Consider the following 23,456-nt stretch of genomic DNA (forward strand, 5'->3'; position numbering starts at 1 on the left):
GGGCCAGACTTCCTTATTACAGGGAGTCCTTGGTTCATGATGGTCTTGATCTCTGCTGTTTCATGATTTCAGTGCTGGCAATGCTTGTCCCTGATTTTTTTAACTATTTTTTTATATATTTTTCATTGCTACACTTTTACTGTACTCCATTTGTTTTTTACAGTTACAGTAGTTATGTTTTTATGTCCTAGATTATGAATATGCAGTACTATAACTTTAGCACAAGTGTAGTGCTTACTGAGACTGGTTGTAGGAATGAAACTCTGTTGTAACTCAAAGACCCCTTGTATTCTGTTAATCTTTTCTTCCTTCCTTCCCTGCTCTCTTGCTCCTTTTCTTCTTATCTTAATTTTTTGTTATTCTCCATTTTTCCCTCCTTGCTTGAGAAGAACAAGAGCAACAGGAAACATTAAGTCAGATGGAGGTAGAAAATATAAAAGTATCTTGTTCATTTATGAGTGTCCATCAAACCCACAGAGAGGAAAGTGAGCAAGTGCAGGAGAAGGGTGGATGGTGTCCTCCCGTCACTCCGTCCTCCTACCTGCACCTTCTGCAGGAGTTCCGTGGCCTCTTCACCTCCCGCCAGGCCACCACCTCCGCCTACAGGAAGAAGTACCTCTCAGGCCTGGACAAGCTGGCCTTTGCTGCCTCTCAGGTGTATTGATTGACTTACCTGGGGAGTGTTTGCAGTGTTGCTTGTGGTGTGTGGCTGGCTGTGTTTATATTACGTTGTCTTTATTGTGGTTATTATTTATGTTTTGAAATTGTACTTGTATTTTTGCATTGTTTACTGTCTGTTTTAGTTATGTTATTCCTTCTGTTTTCCGTTTTTTGTGTATGCTCTCTTTATGTTTTCTGTATATATTTTTCTTTACATATTTGTTTTTAGAATATTTTTCATCCTAAGAGTTTTTCATTATGTTCACTTTAGATGTATTTGTTTTATGTGTGTTTTTACATGTTCTTTTTTTTTTTATATATATATATTTTCAGTGTATTCAGTTTTGATGTATTCATTGTTACTGTACTATTAACTTTCTTTGTAATAATTTTTTAATTTTTTTTTTTTTATCTTGTATGTTTGATGTTTGTATTTTTATTTCTTACATATTTAATTTTTGATGTATTTATTCACAGTGTATTGATTTTTTATCCATTAATTTTCAGTGCTTTTGTTTCTTTCTCCCCTCAGATCTCGGTGATGCAGGAGATGCTTGCCTCATTGGGACCACAGATAGAGGAGGCGGCGGAGGGCGTGTCCAACATGATGGAGCTCATTGAACAGGTCACCCACCACTGCCCTCACTTCTCATCACACAAGTTAATCCTGAAAACAAACAATGTACATTCCATTTAAATATTTCATATTTTCATAATTTTTTAGGAATCTACTGAGGTGGAGGCACAGCGGAAACTGGTGTCAGTGGAGGAGGCGGAGGCAGAGATCCACACAGCTCGAGCACGTGCACTACAGGAGGAGTGCCAGGTGGAGTTGAACAGGGCACTCCCAGCACTGCATGGTAACTGTCTCCTTGTAACCTTGGTCTATATTCTGAAATAGTCTTGTTTCTCATCTGGGATGTGTTCAGAGGACACAGAGATGATTAGTCAAGTTCTTGTGGGTGTTTTTCTCATATGATGGTGCAAAACCCTTGTTTAACTATCACTAGAATAATGAAAACTTTGGAAACATCAAGAATTTTCATTGGACCCAGTTGAAGTAGCTGGGATAAAGTACCAGAGAAAATACCTTTTAGTACAGCATGAAATATCAGTCTAACTTCCTCATCCTCATCCAGTTTTATCCTTTTCACACTAATGATGACAGTTAAACATGCACCTCAACCCATGAGGAATATCAGTCTAACTTTTCATCCTTAGTCTTATCCTTCTCACATAAACAGAGACAATCAAACATACCCATACACCAAAACATTCTACTTCCTCCTCATTCCTACCCATACCACTTCCACATAACAGAAGCGGTAGCAGCTCTCAACACCCTCAAGCCAGCCGACATTACTGTGGTCAAGAGCATGAAGAACCCACCCCAGGCCATCAAATTAGTCATGGCTGCAGTGTGTGTCATGCTGGAGATACGTCCTGACAAGCTGAAGAACTCCACTGCCAAGGCTGTAAGTAGATCTTGGGGTGGTGGTGGTAGTGGTGATGGTGGGTAGAAGAATGAGTAACTGTGTTCTGGTGTTAAGGAAGTAACCATTTTCTCTAATTTTTTTTTGTTGCTTTGGCCATCCTCATTTCACACAAGCCCCTTTCCCAGACCATGGACTACTGGGGGCCAAGCAAAAGACTCCTTGGGGACCTCAGCTTCCTGCAGCAGCTGAGGGACTATGACAAGGACAACATTCCCGACACTCTCATGGATAAGGTCAACAAGGAGTATGTTCGCTTGCCTGAGTTTGACCCGGCCTCTGTGGCAAAGGCATCCAGTGCTGCTGAGGGGCTGTGCAAGTGGGTGCGGGCCATGTCTGTCTACCACGCCATTGCTAAGGTGAGTCCAGTGCCTCGGGGAACCTCATTGCTTCTCCTTTTGCTGTGTCCCTCCAGTCAGGGGTTGGTGCCATGTATAAGTCTCCTCCAGTTGTATGTCTTCCTTGTATCTTCCTTTGTGACTCCCATCCCTTCCAGTTCTACCACAATTCCATCCCTCCTTCTCACTCTCTGTCCTCCTCTTGATCTCCCCCTCAACTGGCTTTTTCCAGGCTCATTTAAAATGTTTCCATAAGTTGTCAAGATGAAAGTACGTGTAAAATACACTTTAAAATGACTTGTATTTCTTGAAAAGACCTTCCTAAATGAAAAATTAACTGTAGATCTTATTTTTTTTTTAAATATTCTTTAAAAAAAATTTTAGGCAAATTTGAGATTTTTATTAGTAGATATAAATTCTGCATTTGTTAATAAGAGAAAGGATGAAAGTATTTAAACTTCAAAATTCATAAACTGAACATTTTTAAAATCAGGATTCATCTGTATCTTGTAGTCATGAAAGTAAATACTAATGCATGTTTAATGAGTAAGGATTGTCATTCTGCAGGGCTCTACACTAACCTTTCTCTGTCCTGTAGATTGTGGCGCCCAAGAGGGAGAGGCTTGCAGAGGCTGAGGCGAAGGTGGCAGAGATGGTGTCCCTGCTGGAGGCCAAGCGGGGGCAGCTGCGGGATTTGGAGGAGAAGCTGGAGATGCTGCAGAGGCGGTTCTCCCTGTCGTGCCGGGAAAAGGAGAACCTGGAGGCGGAGCAGCGGCTGTGTGGCCTCAAACTGCAGCGTGCTCGGAAACTGATTAGTGAGTCTGTCTTTGGGTCTCAGTTTTGTAGCTAATCTGTTGTGTTGAGATTTGAGGCACAATATGAACTGCAAAACAATGACATGGGAAGAAAATACCTGATTATTTTTTTGTCATGCCTGTGTCTATGGAGTGAGCATGGACTTATCCTTTATTTATTTACTTATTTCTCTTTTGGCCACTTTCTTTAAATAATAAAAAATCCTATCCTAACCTACAACTTCCATTTACTTTTGCAGGTCTCAACACAAAAAAGAAAGAATCATGCAGTAAACTACACTAATCATATTTTATTTACTTATTTCTCCTCTGGCTAGTCTCCCTGACACCAAAAAAGAACCATACACCATGCTACACTTCTATTAAATTCACTAAGCCTTCTATTCACTCCTCAGGTGGACTAGGAGGGGAGCAGACACGCTGGGAGGCTGCTGCGGAGACTGCCGGGGCTGACCTCCTTCGTTTGCCTGGGGACACCCTCCTGGCAGCTGCTTCCCTTGCCTACCTGCCCCCACACCTTCCAGAAGTCAGGTGTGGCTGTCCCCTTATGGATGTGTTAGTTTTTTAAGTGTCTATTACAAATTTAAGGTCAGGTGTAGTCTCTTACTTGCAGATGTGTTAGTGTCTACAAATATAATGTCATATGTAGTTTCTTACTAGCAGATGTGTATGACCAACAAGGTGTGTGCCTGCAGGGATGCACTGGTGGGGCGGTGGTGTGCGGGGGTGAGGGAGGCGGGACTGGAGGTGAGTGACGGCTTCAGTCTAGTGGGCACCCTTACCCCAGCCCTCCACACTCGTGCCTGGGGGCTTGAGGGCCTCCCCACAGACTCCTTCTCCCTCCAGAATGCAACCATCATCAAACACACCAACAAGTGAGGCTGTGGTTGATGAAGGCTTGCTTTGAGTTTGTTCCAGGGTGTATATGTTGACGGTATTACTTATGTTACTGTGCTACTGTTGCTTTTATTACTACTACTAGTATTACAACAAATGATGATAATTATAATACTACCATTACAAAAAATTACTAATACTACAGTAAGTGATGATAATTATACTACTACTATTACTGCTATTACAACAAATGATAACTATACTACAACCACCACCACTACCAGCAATACTGATGATAATAACAACACCTGTATCCCTAACAACACAACTACCATAACACAACAGGTGGCCCTTGCTGGTAGATCCTGACGAAGTGGGGTCACGGTGGATTCAGCAGCATGAGGCACCAAATGGCCTGGAGGTGGTGTGGCAGCAGGACTTCAGCAAGCCGGCCGTGTCTGGCTCCACCCGGGTGTCTGTCCTGGAGGAGACCGTGACCCGCTGTGTGACCAAGGGCCGTCCTCTCCTGCTGCTGGACCTGTGTGGTGATCCTCCGCCCCTCCTCGCCAATGTGCTGACCCGAACCATAACTGAAGAAGGTCAGAGTTGGGTTGTCTCATGTAATCTGTTTTCTCTCGAAGGATATGTAGCATTTTTAGTGATTTATACTAGCTTTTGATCCTACCACAATTTTTTTATGACTGTTACCATTTTTCCCATACTCTTTTTCCATACCATACTCTTTTTCCCTGCAGGTGGGGTGAAGGTGGTGGTGGTCGGGTCACTCACGCTGCAGTACAACACCAATTTCCGTCTGTACCTCTCCACACGCCATCCTCGCCCGCCCATCTCCTTGGAGGTTGCTGGGGCACTTACAGTGGTCAACTTTACAGTGACGGTGCATGGCCTTCATGACCACCTCAGGCAGATTCTTGTTAGTAAAGAGAGGTGAGTCACAAAGCAGATTAAAGTACCAGAAAGAAAGGAATGTTTTAGTTGTATCTTTAATTTTGGCTCTTCTTTAGGGACTGCCACCTCAGTGAACCTTTTTTATATACAGACACTCCCCAAGTTATGAGCAAGTTAGGTTCCAGATGGCTGTTTGTAAGTTATCTTTGTAAGTTGTTAATTTGTAAAATATTTTGGGTGTACAGTAAGTTCGTAACTTGAGTATTTGTAAATTGGAGTGTCTTTATATTTTTCCTTGGCCAGTATCCCTCTTTCATAAAAAACATACCTGTCTTGCCTCACTCCACCACAGGCCAGAGCTGGAGGATGAGAGGCAGAAGCTGGTGGTGACAATGTCGTCCTACCAGCGGGCACTGCAGGCCACTGAGGAGCGCATCCTGCACACACTCTCCTCAGTGCAGGGCAACATTCTGGAGTCTGAGGAGGCAATACTCATCCTGCAGCAGACCAAGGTGAGGGGAGAGAAGAGATGTGATGCTGAGATACACCTTTTTATTTATTTATATATTCATTACTATAGATACATGAAGATTTATTCCCTGTGTCTCTGGCTGACTTGTCCCCCTCACCTTAACACAGCAAATGGCCAATGAGATCAAGAGGAAGCAGGAGCAGTGTGCAGAGACAGAGGCAGCATTGCTGGAGTGCTGCCGTCAGTATGAGGCCGTGTCCCGCCCTGCTGCTGCTCTCTACATGACTGTGGCCAGTCTCACCACCCTCTCCCACATGTACCAGTACTCCCTCAGCTGGTACATCACCCTCTACATCTCCATCATCGACAACACGTAAGGGTCTGCTGTATACTCTGTCCATTCTTTTCTTTTTTGGGGTTTGAATTGGCTTGTGTATCAGTAAACTAGTCTCCTGGTATGTCATTGTCTTCAACTTCATCATTGACAACACATGACAGTCTGCTGTGTATGTTAAAAGATTTGAACTGCTCCATTTCTTTTGCTGTTGGTGGCATCCTTCAAGACTGGAGTGTAAACTTGTGCCACAACATTCTGTTAAGAAGAGGAGAGAAGCTAAAGTAGTCAGAGTTAAGACAGATTTGCCCACAGTCTTCACTAACCTGTACAACCTTCACTGCTGCCAGAGGGAAGAGTTCAGTGCTGGAGCGGCGCCTGTCCTTGCTGCGGGAGGCCCTGGTGGGGGGGGTGCACCGGGCTGTGGTGAGGGGCCTGGCTACCCCTCACCACCTGCCCTTCACTCTCCTGGTGGCCATGCATACTCTCAGGTCAGGCTGAATGATACTTCCTCACTCAGTACTGTATAGCATATGACCCCATTGTTGTGATGCAAAAACTCTTCATTTCAAGACAAATACCATAGAGTACAGTGGCAAACAATTTTATTCCCTTCTGACATTTTGGCATAAGACCTTTCCATTTTTCAAGGATACAGGATAATAAGACAGTGCAATAAAACTAAAAAGAAAAGTAAAACGTAATATACATACATAAACATCATTGAACTATATGTAGAGGATAGGCTGACATCATATTGTTCAGACGGAAAGTTTTTCTATATGTGTAATTTCATTTAACCACCTTTTTTTGTTTGCTTCATTATCCCATCTTCATTTGAGGTCGCAATTTTACATAACCTCAAGAAAAATGAACTTGTTTACAGAGGTGAGGGAAGTGTGACTAGTCAAGAGGAGGCAGCACTGTATCACCTTGTAGCCCAGAGCACCAGTGGAGCCCCCCCACCACCACTCTGGCTTGCCCCACCCCTGCTTCCTGCCTGGCCCACTATTCACTACCTCCTCACCATCCCTGCCTTCCATGGTGAGCACATAAACCTGTATTCTGAAACGCTTTGCTCTCTCACCATGACTGTTTTTAAAGCCCACAGAGATGATAAGCTGGGTTTTCAAGAGTGTTTCTCCTACCAGTAATGTAGAAATCTTATTAATCTGTCATTAAAATCATAAAAAACATCATTAAGAAAATGTGTGTAACTTCAAGTATAGCCTTTTGAAAATAGTAGTAGGACAACCTGTATTCAGAACTAATAAGAATGGATAGATACCCTTTGATTCACAAGTGCAGGGAAAGTGAATAGATAGAAAAATAGTTGAGATATTTCAGAACCAATGAGAATGGATGAATAACAGATGAATACAGTAAGAAATTAACAGATAGATGAATATTTCCACATCAACTTTCTTCTTGTTCTGCCAGGGCTGGAGGAGAGCCTGAGGGACCAGGGGGAGGCATGGGTGAGGGTGGTGGAGTGCATGGGCCTGCCTGAGCGGAGTGTACTGCCCCAGTCCTGGCACTCCCTCCCCGCCCTTCCCTGGCTGCTGCTCATCGCTGCCCTCAGGAAGGATAAGGTTAGCACTCCTCACTTGTATTTGTTGATTGATTAATTTTGTCATTTAATCATCTACAGCAAAAGTTCTCTCTCAGCATCTAATGTTTTGGAAAACATGATGATTCGGTTTTTTTGCAAAATAGTCCCATTCTGAAAGTTATCTGATCTTTTGGCACTATATTTCCTAAAGGTATAGGCGTGTGGCTAGTTTAAAAATGGCACCAGATGTCGAGATAGTCTGCCATCATGTGTAGGCTCTACTTCTAGTTACAGCACCCATGAGTACAATGGTGTGAGTGGTGCATATGAGAATATTTTTCGGTAGAAACTTGTTATATATGAATAAAGTACTAAACTGAGGAAACTTTGTAGGCATATACAGGTTTATAAATACAGACAGACAAATACAGTAGCTAAACACACACACTGGTTGTGCTGCAGGTGACATGGGCTGTAAAGACCACTGTGGCTGAGGTGCTGGGGTCACAGTACGTGGTGCCGCCCCCGCTGGCACTTGCGGAACACTTGCAGCTGCCTGCCCCCTCCCGCACGCCGGCACCACCACCCACTCGCCACCCACCCCCCCTGTTGTTGGTGACCTCACCAGGCGTGGATCCCCTGGAGGAGGTGCGGATGCTGGGGGTGCCCATCACCAGCGTCTCTCTCGGCCAGGGGCAGGTGGGTGTCCATAGTGGTAGTGCCTAAGACAAACTACTATTTATTCATTGTTATAGTATTTGTTTATACTTATATAACCTATGTACATCAGTTAATTAGACTGATAACCAAAAGCATTCATTTAGTTATTTCTCTGAATACTATATTTGGTTTACTAAGGTACATGTACATTTGTGTGGGTGTGTGTGTGTGGCAGAGTCGTGTGGCTGAAGAAGCAGTGAGGGTCGCAGTGGATGAAGGAGGCTGGGTGGTGCTACAGAACCTCCACCATGCACTCGAGTGGCTCCCATCCCTTGCCAACACCATCTCCCGCCTGTACAGCCCATCCTCCACCGCCTCCACCTCCACCCCCACTGCTGTAGGCGCCACACATCCCCGCCAGGCTGCCTCCACTGCCACCACCACAGGCATGGCCCTCCACCCCTCTTTCAGACTCATCCTTACCACTGAGCCCACAGAGGAGGTAAACTAACTCAATTTCTCTGCTCCCTTAAACTTAGACAAATGGGAAGGTTAGCAGGAAAACTCAGGACTCGTGTTTTATCTACAAGTGTTTTTTGTATGTAATTCCTTCATTTCAGGTTTTACAGATGCTTTTATTTGTTTTTATTTTGTCCTTTTTTATGTAAGTTCCTCATTTCAGATCTTACGGATGCTTTTCTTTATTTATTTTTCTATTTATTTATTTTTTTTTATTTTTATTTATTTATTTTTTTTTTGTTAGCTTGGAGGTTGTTTGTTTGTGTTTTGTAGCTTGTTATTTTATTCTCTGTATTTTTACTGCACTGACTGATTTTTGTTGACATTTAGAGTGCTGTGAAAAATATAATTGCATGGACACACAAAAAAAAAGAGAATAGGTTAATTTTGTCTTTTCTAAGTTAGCAAGTAATTTTAGAGACTATTACAAAAACAAGTGTCAGGAAAGTTTTGGGTGATGATGAGAGAAATTAGTTGGTTCAGAAACATAGCCACATTTATTATAACTCTCTCTCTCTCTCTCTCTCTCTCTCTCTCTCTCTCTCTCTCTCTCTCTCTCTCTCTCTCTCTCTCTCTCTCTCTCTCTCTCTCTCTCTCTCTCTCTCTCTCTCTCTCTCTCTCTCCCTCTCTTTCTGTTGCCATCAGTTCCCTGCCTCCCTGCTGAGAGTGGTGGAGAAGGTGTGGGTGGACTGCCCTGCTGACCCTTGCCATGCCCTCCACCAGAACTTCCAGACTCTGTTCCGTCACGCGGCTCACATCCACTTCACAGACGAGGCAAGTACAGACACACACTGTCTTGTCAGTGTTAGTAGTGGTGGTGTGGCGTCATTGTGGCTAATAGTGGTAGTGTTCTGGTGACATGGTATTGGTAGTTGTGTGGTTGCAGGAGGCATTTGTGTGGATGTCTGGTATTACTGTGAATTGACAGTAATAGTGCAGAAATAATATTTAACTTTCACCAATTTCACTTATAAACAAAATTTAGGAAGTAAATAACCAAGCTTTACTGATTGACGTGAACTTTGAATATCAGTATTCTTCATATACTTTTCATGTTTTAAAATTTTGTAGTTTAGAGAGAAACATTTTAATTGCAAAAACTTTTATATTTTCCAGGTATTTTCAATCTCAGTTTCTTTATCCAATAATAGGAAAATGTTTCTTACTTAATAGTGGTAGTGCATGTGTGATGTGGTAGTGGTGGTGGTAGTGACATTGGTGTGCTGCAGGAGGAGGTGGAGGAGGCTGCCACCTGGGGACTGCTGCATGGCCTGGCAGTCTTCCACACAGTGGTGAGTGAACGCGGCCGCCACGGCCACCTGGCCTGGACCAAACCCCCAGCCTTCACTGCGGCAGACTTGGTCCTGACTGTCAACATTGTAACAGTGAGTCACACATTATACTCAGCTGTTACCTCTTACTCTGATGGAAGGAAATCAACATGAACATTAATTATTACAAATCTATTACCTTTTACTGTAATTTCACTTACCAACCCCAGCCCATCTTCACTTCCTGAGCAGTCCAGCATAGAGGAGGGGCAGGAGCTGGACCTGGAGAGCCTGGAGTACCTGGTGGGCCGGGTGATCTATGGTGGGAGGGTGCTGAGAGCTGAGGACCAGAGGGTGATCAGCAGCATCCTGAGGGAGGTGCTGAGTTTGTCCCTGAAGCGCAACGGTCTGGAGGAGCCACCCCAGCCAGCCCCAGGGGAGGAAGTGGAGGGGGGCGGCCTGGCAGGCCTGTTTCCTGAGGTCCTAGGCAAGCTGGAGGATGTGCAGGACTTCCTTGTGGTGAGCATGGTGTGGTAGGGATGTGATGATAATGGTGTTTTGTTTGTTTAATATGAATCTTCATTTGTAAATCTGGACAGCAAAAAATTATTTTATCCATAACTTAAAATTCTAATTCATATTTACATAAACTGTTTAAGTAAGTGATGGTAGTGATAGTAGTAATGGTGGTGGTGGTGCTGCAGGGAGTGACGGGGTTGGAGGACCCTGAGATCTTTGGGCTGCCAGCCGGTGTGCAGCGGCTGCAAGAGGAGGAGAGCGGCCAGGCCCTCCTGATGGCCCTGGCCACGGCAGGAGGTGCCCAGGACCCCGCCGGCACTGTGGAGAGTGTGCTAGTGAAGGACCTGACCAAAGTGAAGAAGATGGTGAGGAATGCTTGGGGTATTTTGTGTGAACAGGAGGTTAATTTTCTTTCTTGAGCTACTGAACAGTTGAAGAGACTTTGGTATAAAAATAAATTCATAAGAAGCTGTAGGTGGTTATAGAAAACCTTATTCCCTGCAAACAGACCTTCTCTGTTCCTGCATATTTACATTTTTGCATTTTTACAGGATAGAATCAACTGACCCAAACTCGTTGTGACCCTGGTTTTAGAACCAAATGGTCATATCTTCTCCAGATTTATGTACAATATTTGCACACGCCACTTACTCTGGTGACGTGTTCTATTGTGTTGCTCTATTAGAAAAACTTTTTCTCCACATCCTTATCTGTTTGTATGTGTGCAGCTGCCAGAGCCAGTGGTGGGGGCAGAAAGGCTCAGAGTGGATGATGACAAGGACCTAGTGACGGTGGTGAAGCGTGAGGCTGAACACCACAATGCCACACTGGCCACCATCACCACCACACTGCAGGACGCCTTGCTTGCTGCAGCTGTGAGTCATCTGCACCCTCACTCAGAGTTGTGAAAGTGCTGCTGACTCCATTGTCTATTTTTAATCCTTAAACTTAAAGTACTCTGGTTTAATTATGATGTGGGACTATATTCCACTACTTTCAGGAGGCTCTTGTTGAAGTTAAATGGGTTCTTAAAGGTGAATTTATAGTTCAAATGACAGATTAACAAAATTTCCATATTATTAACAGGAGAAATACTTTTGAGAACCTAGCTAATCATCTCTAAGGCCTTGGAAAAATAGTCATGATGAGAGAGCAAGGCATTTTTTAATACAGGCCACATTGAGACAGTGTCAACAGCAATTACCTTAAGATTTCATGAGTAAATTGTAAAAGATGCATTCTGAGATGATTCCTGTATGTGTCAGGCTGGTGGTGGGGACAGCACTGGTGTGGCCTCTGCGGTGGGGGTTGGGAACACTCCCCCCTCCTGGCTGCAGCTGTATCGCACCCCTGCCCCGCCACTCCTCACCCACTTCCTTCAGCAGCTGCATGCCAGGACTGCCTTCCTCCAGGTGCTGTAAACTGACTGGATGTTTGCTTGTATGTGGTCATGGGTGGCGTTTTAGTATCATGTGGTGTAGTCTTGTTCAGCTTTAAGGGTGACTGATGAATGCACTGTTTGATTTAAGATACCAAAATGGGATCATGTGATATTTTGAGGGAGAGGCAGAGAAGGAAGCTTGTAAAGTGAGGGATCCGAAGCTTGCAGAGATGAGATGTAGTGATAAAATCTCATTGGCAGAAACAGAGGGTCACGGTCTATTTAGAGGAGAGAAACAGGTACTGACAACAGCACGCCCACCCTTACAGAGCATGGTGAAGGGTGGGCAGCAGACACACTTCCCTTTGGCAGTCTTCCAGTTCCTGCCAGCCTTCCTCACCACAGCCCTGCGCCGTGCTGCCCGTCAGGCCCACCAGCCCCTGCACAGCCTCACCTGGGCCTTCCACCTCACACACCAGCCCTCACCACCCCTTCCTCACCTGCCTGTTATCCTCTCCCCTGACACACATAGTGATTCTGCCTCTGACCAAGTATCTGAGTCTGCATCTTGCCCTCCTGCTGACACACCTGAACAGCAGAGTGACTCACCTGCTGATGCCACATCTGATATGCCAGATAATGCAAATAATGCCTCACAGGACACCCCTTCCAAGGCTCCCGTGAATGAGGAAGAAGAGGTGGGAGAGCAGAGTCAAGCCAGTGGTCCTAAGGAGGAGGAGGAGGAGGAGGAGGAGGTGTGGGGATGCTGGGGGCAGAATGGGAACATCACACTGCTGGCATCAGGGCTATGGTTGGTGGGGGCCTCATGGAATGCTGAAAGGTGTGTATAAACAGCATATCCCCTTTAGAAGTTGTATACTTGTAGATCCTCTCCTCTCCAGCACTGAGAATCTGCTGTTGTGTTGCCTTAAAATCAGTCAATCAGTCAGTCTCCTTTTTAGTATGCAGTCTCCTATTCTGGTCCCTTCAAACAATGGCATCTCAGGAAGAGAGAGCGTTTTGCTCCATGCACACAGCCTTCCACTCCTGGAAGAGAAAAGACATTAAACAAAATGATGATGATGATGAGTCTCCTTTGGTCCTTTACACTCCTGACACTCACTGTGACTCTCCCAGGTATGAGCTGGAGGAGGCCTCACTGCAGGGCCTGGTGGAGCAGCTGCCCCTGCTGAGCATGGCCCCTGTGGTGGCCTCCAGCATCATCCCGCCCCTGGCCCACATCCCTGAAGTGGCCCTCTCAGAGTATGACCCTCCAGCCTCGGCCTCCCTCAGCAACGGTTCGGGCAGCCTCCCCAGGTCACTGGTGGAGAGCGGCTGCCCCTCCCTGGACACCCTGCTAGAGGACCCTGACACTGCAGACCCTGGGGACCCTGAGGGTGATACTGGGCAGTACCTGTGTCCAGTGTACCAGGGCGGCCCCAGCAGCACCCCAGGCCCCCCAGTGCTGACGGTACCCCTGCCAGCTGGGCCACATGGAGCTGACTACTGGGTACAGAGGAGGGTGGCAATGTACCTCAGTCAGCATTGAGTCACCACATGGCTGGTCCTCTTCATTCTTGTGGGAAGCAATTCTTATGAGGACTTTTTATCATTACATCTTATTTGCCTTATAAACTAGTCATTGAATGATCTCAATTGATCTGTTCCTTCATCTGAAAGTGCTTCATTCATTTGTACTTATTGGACGCCCTTCTTTGACTAATATTGTTGGAGTGCATATGTACAGTATTCTGTGATTTTGTATTTATGGACAGTTAAAGCTATACTTGATTAGTTGGTCAGCACTTTTAATCTATATAGTAGGGCTGATGCTTTGCAGGTCAGTAGCCAAGACAAGACATCAACCTTTGTAGGAACACATGTACAGAGGAGGAGTCCCTGTATAATCCCCTCATTCTGTCCATATTAGTTGCCTTTCATGACACAGGGAATAGGATGGCAGTGTTCCTTCAGCCCGGGAAAATATGTAACTGAATAAACAAATTAACTGAGGCACATGTTGAGTATTTATATTTGTCACAGTTGGTGATGGAAGTGTCAAGGATTTTAGATTTACTTCCCCTTTTTGCTATTGAACGTTGATATTTCTTTTATTTCATCTCTCTCTCTCTCTCTCTCTCTCTCTCTCTCTCTCTCTCTCTCTCTCTCTCTCTCTCTCTCTCTCTCTCTCTCTCTCTCTCTCTCTCTCTCTCTCTCTCTCTCTCTCTCTCTCTCTCTCTCTCTCTCTCTCTCTCTCTCTCTCTCTCTCTGTTCTTATTCCCTATTTTCGTTTCCCATTTAGCTATCAACCAGGACATCTTAAACCATCAACAGAGTCATGAAAACACCCTTGGACATGCGAACGAAACTGTGAATGTACTTGTTAAACTATCAGTAGAATCATGAAAACGCCCTTCAACATGCCATGCTACTGTTGGTGTATCTTCGTTATCACTACAATTATGAGAGGACCCTTGAACACCCTAACGAATTATGGGTGTTCTACCGACTGTAATCCTTCTTTGTTAAACTATCAATAGAATAATAAAATCGCCCTTCAACACAACCTCCATCAGAGCCTATTAAAAGCAACAGAGATAAAACACCAGTATATTTAAGAGTATTCAATGAGTAACAGTAATCAAACACCTGTCATTGTGAGTATTGCATTGAGTGTATCGCACTATTAATCTACACTTGGAGGGGAGGGAGTGATCTGAGCGGGTCATCTGCTGGACTGCATCTGCCTCGGTCATTCAGTGCGTTGACAGCCCTTGCTTGGGACACGGGTGGTCAACATCTGCTACCTTTTCCTCCATTTATCTCTCAAAAGCGCTATGTAAGTCATGCCACAAATATCCTTGAGAACGTGGCATAGCTTTCAAGTGGGAAGGCTGAGTGATTCCTGAGTCGTGAACGGCGGTGTTATTTTTTCGTCTTGTGGCGGTGGTCAGCTGAGTGAAGCAATGCATGTGGACTGCCGCCGTATGGGTAGAATCCTTCGCACTAAGGAAATGGAGGTCTTTCCAGCAGCTACTGAGAGAGGCGCAGGGGATGTTGGGGCTCGGACAGGAGAAAAATGGGCGGTGAGCGAGACAGTGGCTTCAAGTAGCGACGGCAGCTTGTGCAAACGTCACAAGAACACTGAAGAATCTCACACGAACAACGAAAAAGTTCCCACAACCTCTGAAGAACGCCCAAGGAACCCCGAAGAACCCCCTACAAGCTCCGAAGAACGCGCCAAGAACCTCAAAGAACTTCCCAAGAGCATCACTGAGAGCGGTGAGGATGATGGCAAAGACTGCGTGGGCAAAGTGGGCATGAGGCGTGAGTTGAATCTCGCTGACAGCATCTTCCTCCTCATCGGCATCACCTCAGGGTCTGCCATCTTCATCAGCGCCAATGGTGTCCTGCAGTACAGCGGCAGCGTCGGCCTCTCCCTGCTGGTGTGGGCGCTAAGTGGTCTTATCTCCTTGGTGGGCGCCTTCGTCTATACTGAGCTAGGTAGGTTGTGAGTGTGTGTGTGTGTGTGTGTGAAGCCACCTACTGTAGGGTCTTGTTCTGAAACACTTCCATTTCCAAAAGGCTCTAGTTTTTATAGGTGATTTTACGGTTTCAGTGACAGATTAACAAGATTTTTACACGATTACTTGGAGAAGCACTTTAGAACCGGGTTAATCATCTGTGTGGTCTTTGAAAATAGCCTTAGTGAAGCCTCAATGTCTCATACTCGCCCCTTGAAACCTGAAACTCACACAGTTCAATATCTATTACTTCCAGCTACTTTTTATTGATTTATTTTTCATCTTACACGTGTCCATTCACTACTTTGCACACAAAAGCACTCGCTAAAGCCTCAACATCACATAAACACGCTTAGTTTAATTTCTATTACTCCCAGCCATTTTTTATTGATTTATTTTACATTTAGTACATGTCCATTCACTACTTTGCACATAAAAACCCTCAACATCACATACTCACAGCCTAAAACACACGCAGTTCAATTCCTTTCTCATGTCATTTCCAGCTACCATGATCCCGTCGAGCGGCGGCGCCTACTCCTACGTCCTGGCAGCGTATGGGCGAGTGGCGGCCTTCGTGTACCTGTGGATGTCGCTTTTCCTGGAGGAGGCGAACATGGCTGGCCATTGACGCCCTCACCTTTGGCACGTATGTCCTCCAGCCCTTCTTCCCAGACTCCCAGACGCCTCCTGAGATCCCTGTCCGTCTTATGGCTGCTGTGATCATTCGTGAGTGCTTCTTCTTCCTCTTCTTTTTCTTCTCAAGTGAGGAGTTGGTGCCATGTTGTGCGAGTCTCCTCCAGCTGTTTCTGTTCTTTGCATCTTCCTGTGACTCCCATCATTCGTGAGTCTATTTCTATTTCCCTCATCAGAGAGAAAGAGAGAGAGAGAGAGAGAGAGAGAGAGAGAGAGAGAGAGAGAGAGAGTTACTGCTTCCTCTCTCCCCATGGCAACTTTTCTCAGCCCCTTCACTATCCAAGCGCCCCTTCCTTACCCACGCACCATGACCTAAATCTGTTACCTGATGACCCTCCCTTCCTAGTCCCTCCATCCCAGTACATAAACGCAAGAGCCTGCAGAATTGGAAGACATCAGATTGTTGTCTTAGCAAGAGAGTCAAATAATACAGCTGATATTTTTAAGATACATTTATAAGTATCATCGTGTGTGTGTGTGGGGGGGGCTAGACTGCTCCTCCTCCCCTGTGCGTGTTTATCTGTCGCCACATCTTGTATTGAGTGCGTGTGTTGTATAAACTGATATGTTTCCTCCTATTGTACTACTTGTTACATGCATCTGATTAGAAATTATGCTGGAAACAAATATTTGAGGTACACTTCCTGCCTCCCCCCCCCTCTCTCTCTCTCTCTCTCTCTCTCTCTCTCTCTCTCTCTCTCTCTCTCTCTCTCTCTCTCTCTCTCCACCCCGTAAGAAGGCTGTCGTGGTGTTTCAAATCGTACCGGCGTCCCCCAAGATGATATCCTCTTCTAATCCTCTTTTCCCTCTCCCTCCGACAGTGTTCCTTGCGTGGCTTAACATTCGCTCCGTGAAAGCCTCCGTGGTGCTACAAAACGTGCTGATGTTCCCCAAGTTCGTTATCCTCGGCGCTATTACAATCGTCGGTATCTATCGCCTCGCTACCTCCCCGTCTTCCAGCTTCAATGACTCTTTCGCCAACACCTTTACGGGTCCCGCCACCATCGCCACCGCGTTCTACCAGGGCCTCTACACCTATAACGGGTGGTAAGGTGGACTGGGATGTGTGGAGTCTGGGTTTAGAACAAGAAATAATGCGTTCAAGCCTGTAAAAAAAGTTAGATTTAAGAAAGAGATAGGAAGGAACTGGTTCTCAAATAGTGGTGGATGAATGGAACAGACTCAGTGATCAGGTTGTTAGTGGTGAGTCATTAAGGAGCTTTAAAAAAATATTATACAAGTTTATGGATGAGGATGATAGGTGGAAATAGATACTTTTTATACAGGGACTGCCGCTTGTAGGCATCATGGCTTCTTGCAGCTTTCCTTATTTTGTTATGTTTTTATGTTTTTGAGTGGTAATTTTGTTTTCTTACGTGTTCTTGTCTTGTTTTAGTCGTCCTGTGTATAATCTGCTGACCCGTGTGATGATTATAACGCTCTCTCTCTCTCTCTCTCTCTCTCTCTCTCTCTCTCTCTCTCTCTCTCTCTCTCTCTCTCTCTCTCTCTCTCTCTCTCCAAGGGACAACATCACCTGCGTCGTGGAGGAGGTGAAGAAGCCCACCAAGTAAGCATACTGTTGCCTCACGTGTGTCTTGTGTGCCTTGCTTGCCCGGAGGGAGTGGCTGCGGCGGTTGGCCCTCGTGCATGCTGCGTTGTGTTCCCGATGCATTTCCTGCTTTCCGCATTCCTCTGATCACATAACTCTGTCAGATAAGAGTTTACGATTTTACTGCATCTTAAATCTGTCTTACTGCCTCGCACATACTTCAGATGTATATGTATGCCGTTGTTTTGTTAATCTTTTTTCACTGCTGCGATTGTCTTTTGTTTAGATTCAAAGTATTTTGAAAAAAAAATGTTTGCAATGACGTAAAAAGACATAATGGGTGTTTTTTTATTTATTGATTTATATATTAATTCATTCATTAGACAACGTTATTTAAGTGACTGGAATATGAAAATGTGAAAGTTATAAACGAGTATATGAAAAATTGGTAAGCATTAAGAGGATACATTAATCATTATCGTTCACTGTCACTTTTAACATTTCTTCCTCACGCTGCACATTCTTACCTTCCTTAATCTTGGACTCCTTTCAAGATCGCGAGTTTTCAAGACGCCAATGAACTAATATAACTTTGCACTTTACGAGAGAGATAGAGAGAGAAACTACTTTTCTAACGTTTTATAATTCAAGATGTCTACTTATATATATATTCAAATTCATAAGCAAAGAGTTAATTAGAGCAAACTTTAAAATCCACTTGTGAAAAAAACTACAACTTTTCTAACTAACATTTTATAACTCAAGATGTATCCTTATGAAATAGTCAAATTCAGAAACAAGAAAAAAATAATAAAAAAATAGATAAATAAATAGTAAAGAAAACAATAAGATCCACGTGTGCAAAAAAAAAAAAAAAAAATTCTCAAGATGTCTCCTTACTTGTATATCCATCAAGTTATTGAAAGGAAACTGTCAAATCCACGTGTGCCTTGCCAGAACCCTGCTGGCGGCCATGAGTACTGCCCTCATCCTGCTGATCACTCTGTACCTGCTGGTTAACGTGGCGTACTTCGCTGTGCTGGAGCCGGGCGAGATCCTCTTCTCCCCCGCCGTGGCTGTGGTGAGTGGCTGTGGTGGTGGTGGTGGTGTCGTGAACTCAGCCTGTAAACATAAAGGCAGCGGCGGAGCAAGCAAATTATAATAAACTCAACTTGTTTTGATCATCTGTAACCTTGAGTAGTTTACATATTCACGAAAGACTGGCGTAGGGCAACAACAACAACAATAATAATAATAATAAAAAAGGCCCACCGATGTGTCATTCCCAAAAGAGAAAGCCAGAAGGATCATCCATAATTAGTGGATAAATGTCTCGAAACCTCCCTCTTGAAAGACTGGTTGGTTGAATTTATTTAGTGAGAGTTAGTCCAGCTTATCTCACACACACAAAGTAATGCTGACTCTCACAAGGATACCCAGCAAAGGTTCTCTGTCGTATTGAGTGTTTCAGTGATCCAGTTCCTTACAACGAGTCAAACTAACCATCTATCCATCTCTGACTTCATCCCTCTTCATATCCCATTTCTCGTTCCCTCTCGCCACCCCTAATCCATCCCATATCTCCTCCCCATACCTCAATGCTGTGGTGGTGATGGTGACGTGAATTATGCCTGCAAACACTAAGCGTCACATGCTGTCTATTTTTCATTCCCATATTTTTTTTATTGCTTTTACTTTTAATCTTAACACTACTAGTATTTTCATGCAATTTCATAATCCGGTGCTATACGATTTTTGTTGTTATGGCGCAATATAAGTTTCTTTTTTTTTTTATCACTTCGCTTCCCGCCACCTCCCGTCTCTCCGATTCCTCTTCCTTCAGACATTCGGGAGGGAGTCATTCGGGGTGATGGCGTGGAGTGTGCCGGTGTTCGTGGCTGTGTCTACAGTGGGGTCTCTGAACGGCAAGACACTCACGCAGTCCAGGGTCGTGTTTGTGGGGGCGCGTCACGGCCAGCTGCCCGCCTCCCTCGCTCTGGTGGGGAAGAGATGCACACCTGTCACCGCTATTATTTTCATGGTAAGGCCGTAGGTACTTGGACACTCTCTCTCTCTCTCTCTCTCTCTCTCTCTCTCTCTCTCTCTCTCTCTCTCTCTCTCTCTCTCTCTCTCTCTCTCTCTCTCTCACTGAATACGTTTCTTCTTCCTCTTGTTTTTGTTCTTATTCTTCATGTTCTTGTCCTTTTTTCGTCTTTTTCTTTTTTCTTTCCTACTTTTTATCATCTTCTTATCATCATTATCATCATCACCATCATCATCAACTAATCCCCAAAACGCTACAAAATCCTGTCACTCATCCTTTCCTCCCATCATGTCTTGTTCTCTCCACTTGTAATGTTCTCTACGCCAAGGACACGGAGGCAAACACAGACCTGATAACTGCTGCCGGCTGGCCACTCACTACACACTCCTCATATCACACTGTACCTAATCCTTCTACAATGTTCCCGTTAGCTTCCACTCCCCTGCCTCGCCTCCCACAGTCAGCCATCGCTCTTCTCTATCTGGTGACGGTGGACATCTTCGCCCTCATCAACGTGGTGTCCTTCTCCAGCACCCTTTGTCAGGTGGGAGTCATCTCCGGCCTCCTCCACCTCAGACGCAAGCGACCCAACTGGGAGCGGCCCTTCAAGGTGAGACTGGGAGGGAAAGGTGGGGAGGCTGGTGGGCTGACAGACAGGTAGATGCATGGACAGGCAGATAGATAGATAGGTTGATAGATAGATAGATAGATAGAAAGATAGATAGATAGAAAGAAAGATACTAGATGGATAGAAAGATAGTTAAGTAGACAGACAGATAGATAGATAGACAGGCAGACAGATAGATAGGTAGGTAAACAGGCAGACAGACACAGAGAGAGAAACAGACCAATACAAAATACGAATGCAGACACCTAAACAAACAGACAGAAAGACAGACAAAGAGAAAGACAAACATACATACATACACCTAAGCAGCCAGGTAGCCAGAGAGAGACACACAGACAGACAGTAGTTGGAGTATCTGTATTTTAACAAGTAAATAAACAGACGGACAGCAAGAGTGTATATATTTAAAACCTCAGGAACTAACCATTGTCACTAGTACCTTCTGCAGCGCCTCCACCAGTAGACAACAACAAACATGATACTACAGCTTCCCTCACTCCTTTTTCCATCTCAGGTGTGGACAGTGGTGGCCGTGGGTTTACCTGGCGGTGATGGTGGCGCTGGTCGTCCTGCCAGTACTGGTGGAGCCTGTCACGGTGGGCATTACGTTGACACTCATCTTCACGGCACTGATGGTCTACTGGCTCCTCCTGAACCGCCCGATCACCGCCCCTGCTTACCTGCGCGGCTCCAGTGAGTGTTGTGCTCTTGTCTCTGTGAATCATTCCCGTGTTGAATGTGGATCTATGTTCATTAATTCGTTTCTCTTTCCAGGACGTTTCTTCCGTTTTGTGCAGATTCTGCTTGAGGTGACCCCTGAGAGTGATGACTTGAGACTGGTTAATTGACTGACTGACTCACTGATTGGCTGCCTGACAGAATGAATAGCTGATTGACTGATTAGTTGCCTGACAGATTGAATGGCTGACTGACTGACTAACTGACTGATTGGCTGATTAGGAAAATATGTTATCTAGCGGTTCATCTTTGTCATATGGCACTGTGCTCGTCGTTGTGTTAAGTAAATAAAAATATATTAAACAAACTTAAACAGCTTAAAGTAAAGTGTCCCTCTTACATATAAAAAAAAAAAAAAAAAAAGAATATTCAGAATGTAATATTAAGAACGTAACGTAACTCTAACAAACATTTGGCCTCGTGCAGCAGAGTCAGCCTTGCGTGTCGCTGCAAAGGTGTGTTTTTCTATTGTCTATAAACCAGTGTCCGCCAACCAATGTAGACTCAAATAAATATAGAAGATCCGTTGCTTGTCAGTAACAACACGAGTCTCTCTCTCTCTCTCTCTCTCTCTCTCTCTCTCTCTCTCTCTCTCTCTCTCTCTCTCTCTCTCTCTCTCTCTCTCTCAGTAAACCTACATTCAACACTTTAAGATTTTATTATATCTGAGTTACACATCAAACGTGCAAATAAACATTGAAAACAATATGTGACAAATAGCCCTTTGTTCTTCGCCTCACAACTCGATCCTGCTCTTCAAGTGGTGGTGGTGGTGGTGCCTGGTGATGGTGGCTCACTGTCAGATTGTCAATAATTTCTGGAGATCTGAAATTTTTATCTTTTGTCAGAATTTAAGAAATTAGTTACTATAATATCTTAAATTTTAACCTGTGGGAGAGACAGCAGACCACGGAGTCAGCGGGTCTCACAACACCTCTCAGAGTGAGTGTTAATTGTGACAGTGTCCTTGAAATCTGCCTCTTGTTCCGCTGCGTGGTGATGTGGCTGGTGACGAAGGTAAGGTTCAGGTAATAGTGTTTCCCTTGCGCTAGCCAGTACTCAGCAGCAGCCTCCAGGTACAGGAGAGAGGGTAAATTTGATGCACCTGTTTCTGTGGCGAGCACGGAAGCATTCAAGTTACTCTCACAGGTTTCGAGGTTCTCTGTCTGCTTCTATCAGGCTGTATCTGGAGGCTTGCATGGCTCTAGTGGTAGTTTAATGAGGGTTTTGCATTATCAACGAGAAAAATATCTACGAAAACCACACCAATAATCTTTGTGGTCTTTGCAAACGATCCTGGTGAGAGAACAAGGCATCTCTGGCGTGAGTGAATCTTGAGGCCTCACGTCTCGCCTGCTCACACAAACAGCGGCGTGACTGAAGGAATGAACGGTGTAGCTTGTCATGATGCGAGAAGTAAACATTCGTTAAATCACAATTATAGTGCCAGTATATTATCTGGCAAAGGAGTGTATACACTTTAACGAGGTCTTATGTCATGTCTGCACCTGCGCGCGTCCGTTACTACTGAGTGAGGGAGTGAGAGCGTGAGACCTCATTACCTCATTCTCAGGACCATGTTCTGAAACACTTCTACACCACACTCTTACTTTCAAAAGGCTCTAGTTGAAGTTACGCGGTTTACTTAAGCATTTCTATTGTTCTAGTGACAGATTAATAAGAGTTTTACATCTTTAACAGGAGAAACACTCTTGATAACCCTGCTAATCATCTTTGTGGCCTTTAAAACAATCGTGATGAGAAAGCGACGCGTTTTTTTAATACTGTCCTCAGACACCATCCTCCAACCCACCGCCCAGTTCCTCCATCACCTCTGCGGCTTTTGAAATTAGTCCTTGAGTGAACAAAGCGTTTCAAAATACGGGGCGTGATAAGATTAGCTCAGTTACTTATAAATATTTGTCTCCCTCCCAGCCAACATTCACTGGCGCGGATTTAGTAGATATTATGCAAGTCTTGTATAAAGGGTGACGGTAAAAGAAACAAGGGCGTATGGTACGGAGGACGGTGTTAAGAGAAATGCAAACAAAAGGAAGAGGTAAAATAAGATGGGGAAGGAGGAGATGGTAAGGGGATAGGAAATAAAGGGAACAGGTAGAATAAGATGAATAAAAGAACACAAAACAAGGGAAGATGTTTAGGGAATAGCGAATAAAAGGAAAAAAAAATCAAATAATAAGGAGAATAAGAGGACACAACTAGAACAAAGGAAGATGTTATAATAGTAGAGAATAAAGGGAAAATATGAAATAAGACGGGAAAATAAAAGAACATAGAACAAAGGACGATCTGAAATGGATAAAGAATAAAAAGAAGAGATTAAATAAGAGGAAGATATAGGAAACTTATTGCAAATGGACGAGGGAAAGTAAACAAATAAAAGGAAAGAGAGCGAAAATAAAGGGAGTGTATTGGAAAAAAAAGTAGCATTAAATTCTTGAGATACAGATAATTCCCTCATAATATTTAACGTGTTATTGTGTGTGTGTGTGTGTG

The 23,456-nt window shown here is 44.5% G+C and overlaps 2 protein-coding genes across 6 annotated transcripts in view; both read left to right on the forward strand.

Annotated features, from left to right (window-relative positions):
- LOC135091320 (dynein axonemal heavy chain 7-like) overlaps positions 1-13,776 on the forward strand; it is a 48,260-nt gene extending 34,484 nt beyond the window's left edge. For 4 of the 5 annotated variants that reach the window (XM_063988845.1, XM_063988846.1, XM_063988847.1 and 1 more), the window contains 25 exons: positions 478-655; positions 1,193-1,285; positions 1,385-1,520; positions 1,981-2,135; positions 2,282-2,512; positions 3,090-3,306; positions 3,702-3,837; positions 4,002-4,181; positions 4,489-4,742; positions 4,899-5,091; positions 5,405-5,564; positions 5,692-5,897; positions 6,209-6,349; positions 6,745-6,902; positions 7,299-7,450; positions 7,873-8,109; positions 8,306-8,572; positions 9,235-9,363; positions 9,819-9,974; positions 10,113-10,379; positions 10,565-10,744; positions 11,108-11,254; positions 11,645-11,791; positions 12,090-12,601; positions 12,898-13,776. In XM_063988845.1, coding sequence (XP_063844915.1) covers positions 478-655; positions 1,193-1,285; positions 1,385-1,520; positions 1,981-2,135; positions 2,282-2,512; positions 3,090-3,306; positions 3,702-3,837; positions 4,002-4,181; positions 4,489-4,742; positions 4,899-5,091; positions 5,405-5,564; positions 5,692-5,897; positions 6,209-6,349; positions 6,745-6,902; positions 7,299-7,450; positions 7,873-8,109; positions 8,306-8,572; positions 9,235-9,363; positions 9,819-9,974; positions 10,113-10,379; positions 10,565-10,744; positions 11,108-11,254; positions 11,645-11,791; positions 12,090-12,601; positions 12,898-13,309 — 5,044 coding nt within the window. In that variant the 3' untranslated portion in view covers positions 13,310-13,776. Of the gene's footprint in view, positions 1-477; positions 656-1,192; positions 1,286-1,384; positions 1,521-1,980; positions 2,136-2,281; positions 2,513-3,089; positions 3,307-3,701; positions 3,838-4,001; positions 4,182-4,488; positions 4,743-4,898; positions 5,092-5,404; positions 5,565-5,691; positions 5,898-6,208; positions 6,350-6,744; positions 6,903-7,298; positions 7,451-7,872; positions 8,110-8,305; positions 8,573-9,234; positions 9,364-9,818; positions 9,975-10,090; positions 10,380-10,564; positions 10,745-11,107; positions 11,255-11,644; positions 11,792-12,089; positions 12,602-12,897 lie in introns of those variants that run through there. The other variant, XM_063988849.1, reaches the window with a different exon arrangement.
- Positions 13,777-15,125: 1,349 nt separating this feature from the next.
- LOC135091322 (Y+L amino acid transporter 2-like) lies at positions 15,126-21,463 on the forward strand. The gene is made up of 9 exons (XM_063988852.1): positions 15,126-15,264; positions 15,791-16,013; positions 16,802-17,027; positions 17,503-17,547; positions 18,487-18,610; positions 19,373-19,570; positions 20,034-20,183; positions 20,716-20,894; positions 20,976-21,463. Exons 2-9 carry the CDS (start codon positions 15,842-15,844, stop codon positions 21,007-21,009), a joined length of 1,128 nt encoding a protein of 375 aa, XP_063844922.1. The 5' UTR covers positions 15,126-15,264; positions 15,791-15,841; the 3' UTR covers positions 21,010-21,463.
- The last annotated feature ends 1,993 nt before the right edge of the window (positions 21,464-23,456 follow it).

The sequence above is a fragment of the Scylla paramamosain genome, chromosome 37 (genome assembly GCF_035594125.1).
Source record: "Scylla paramamosain isolate STU-SP2022 chromosome 37, ASM3559412v1, whole genome shotgun sequence".
NCBI lineage: Eukaryota > Metazoa > Arthropoda > Malacostraca > Decapoda > Portunidae > Scylla > Scylla paramamosain.

Coding starts and splice junctions, on each gene's coding strand:
- LOC135091322 (XM_063988852.1), top strand. CDS start 15,842: ATGGGCGAGTGGCGGCCTTCGTGTACCTGTGGATGTCGCTTTTCCTGG. Junction 17,028..17,502: donor CTCTACACCTATAACGGGTG/GTAAGGTGGACT, acceptor TCTCTCTCCAAG/GGACAACATCACCTGCGTCG. Junction 17,548..18,486: donor GAGGTGAAGAAGCCCACCAA/GTAAGCATACTG, acceptor GTGCCTTGCCAG/AACCCTGCTGGCGGCCATGA.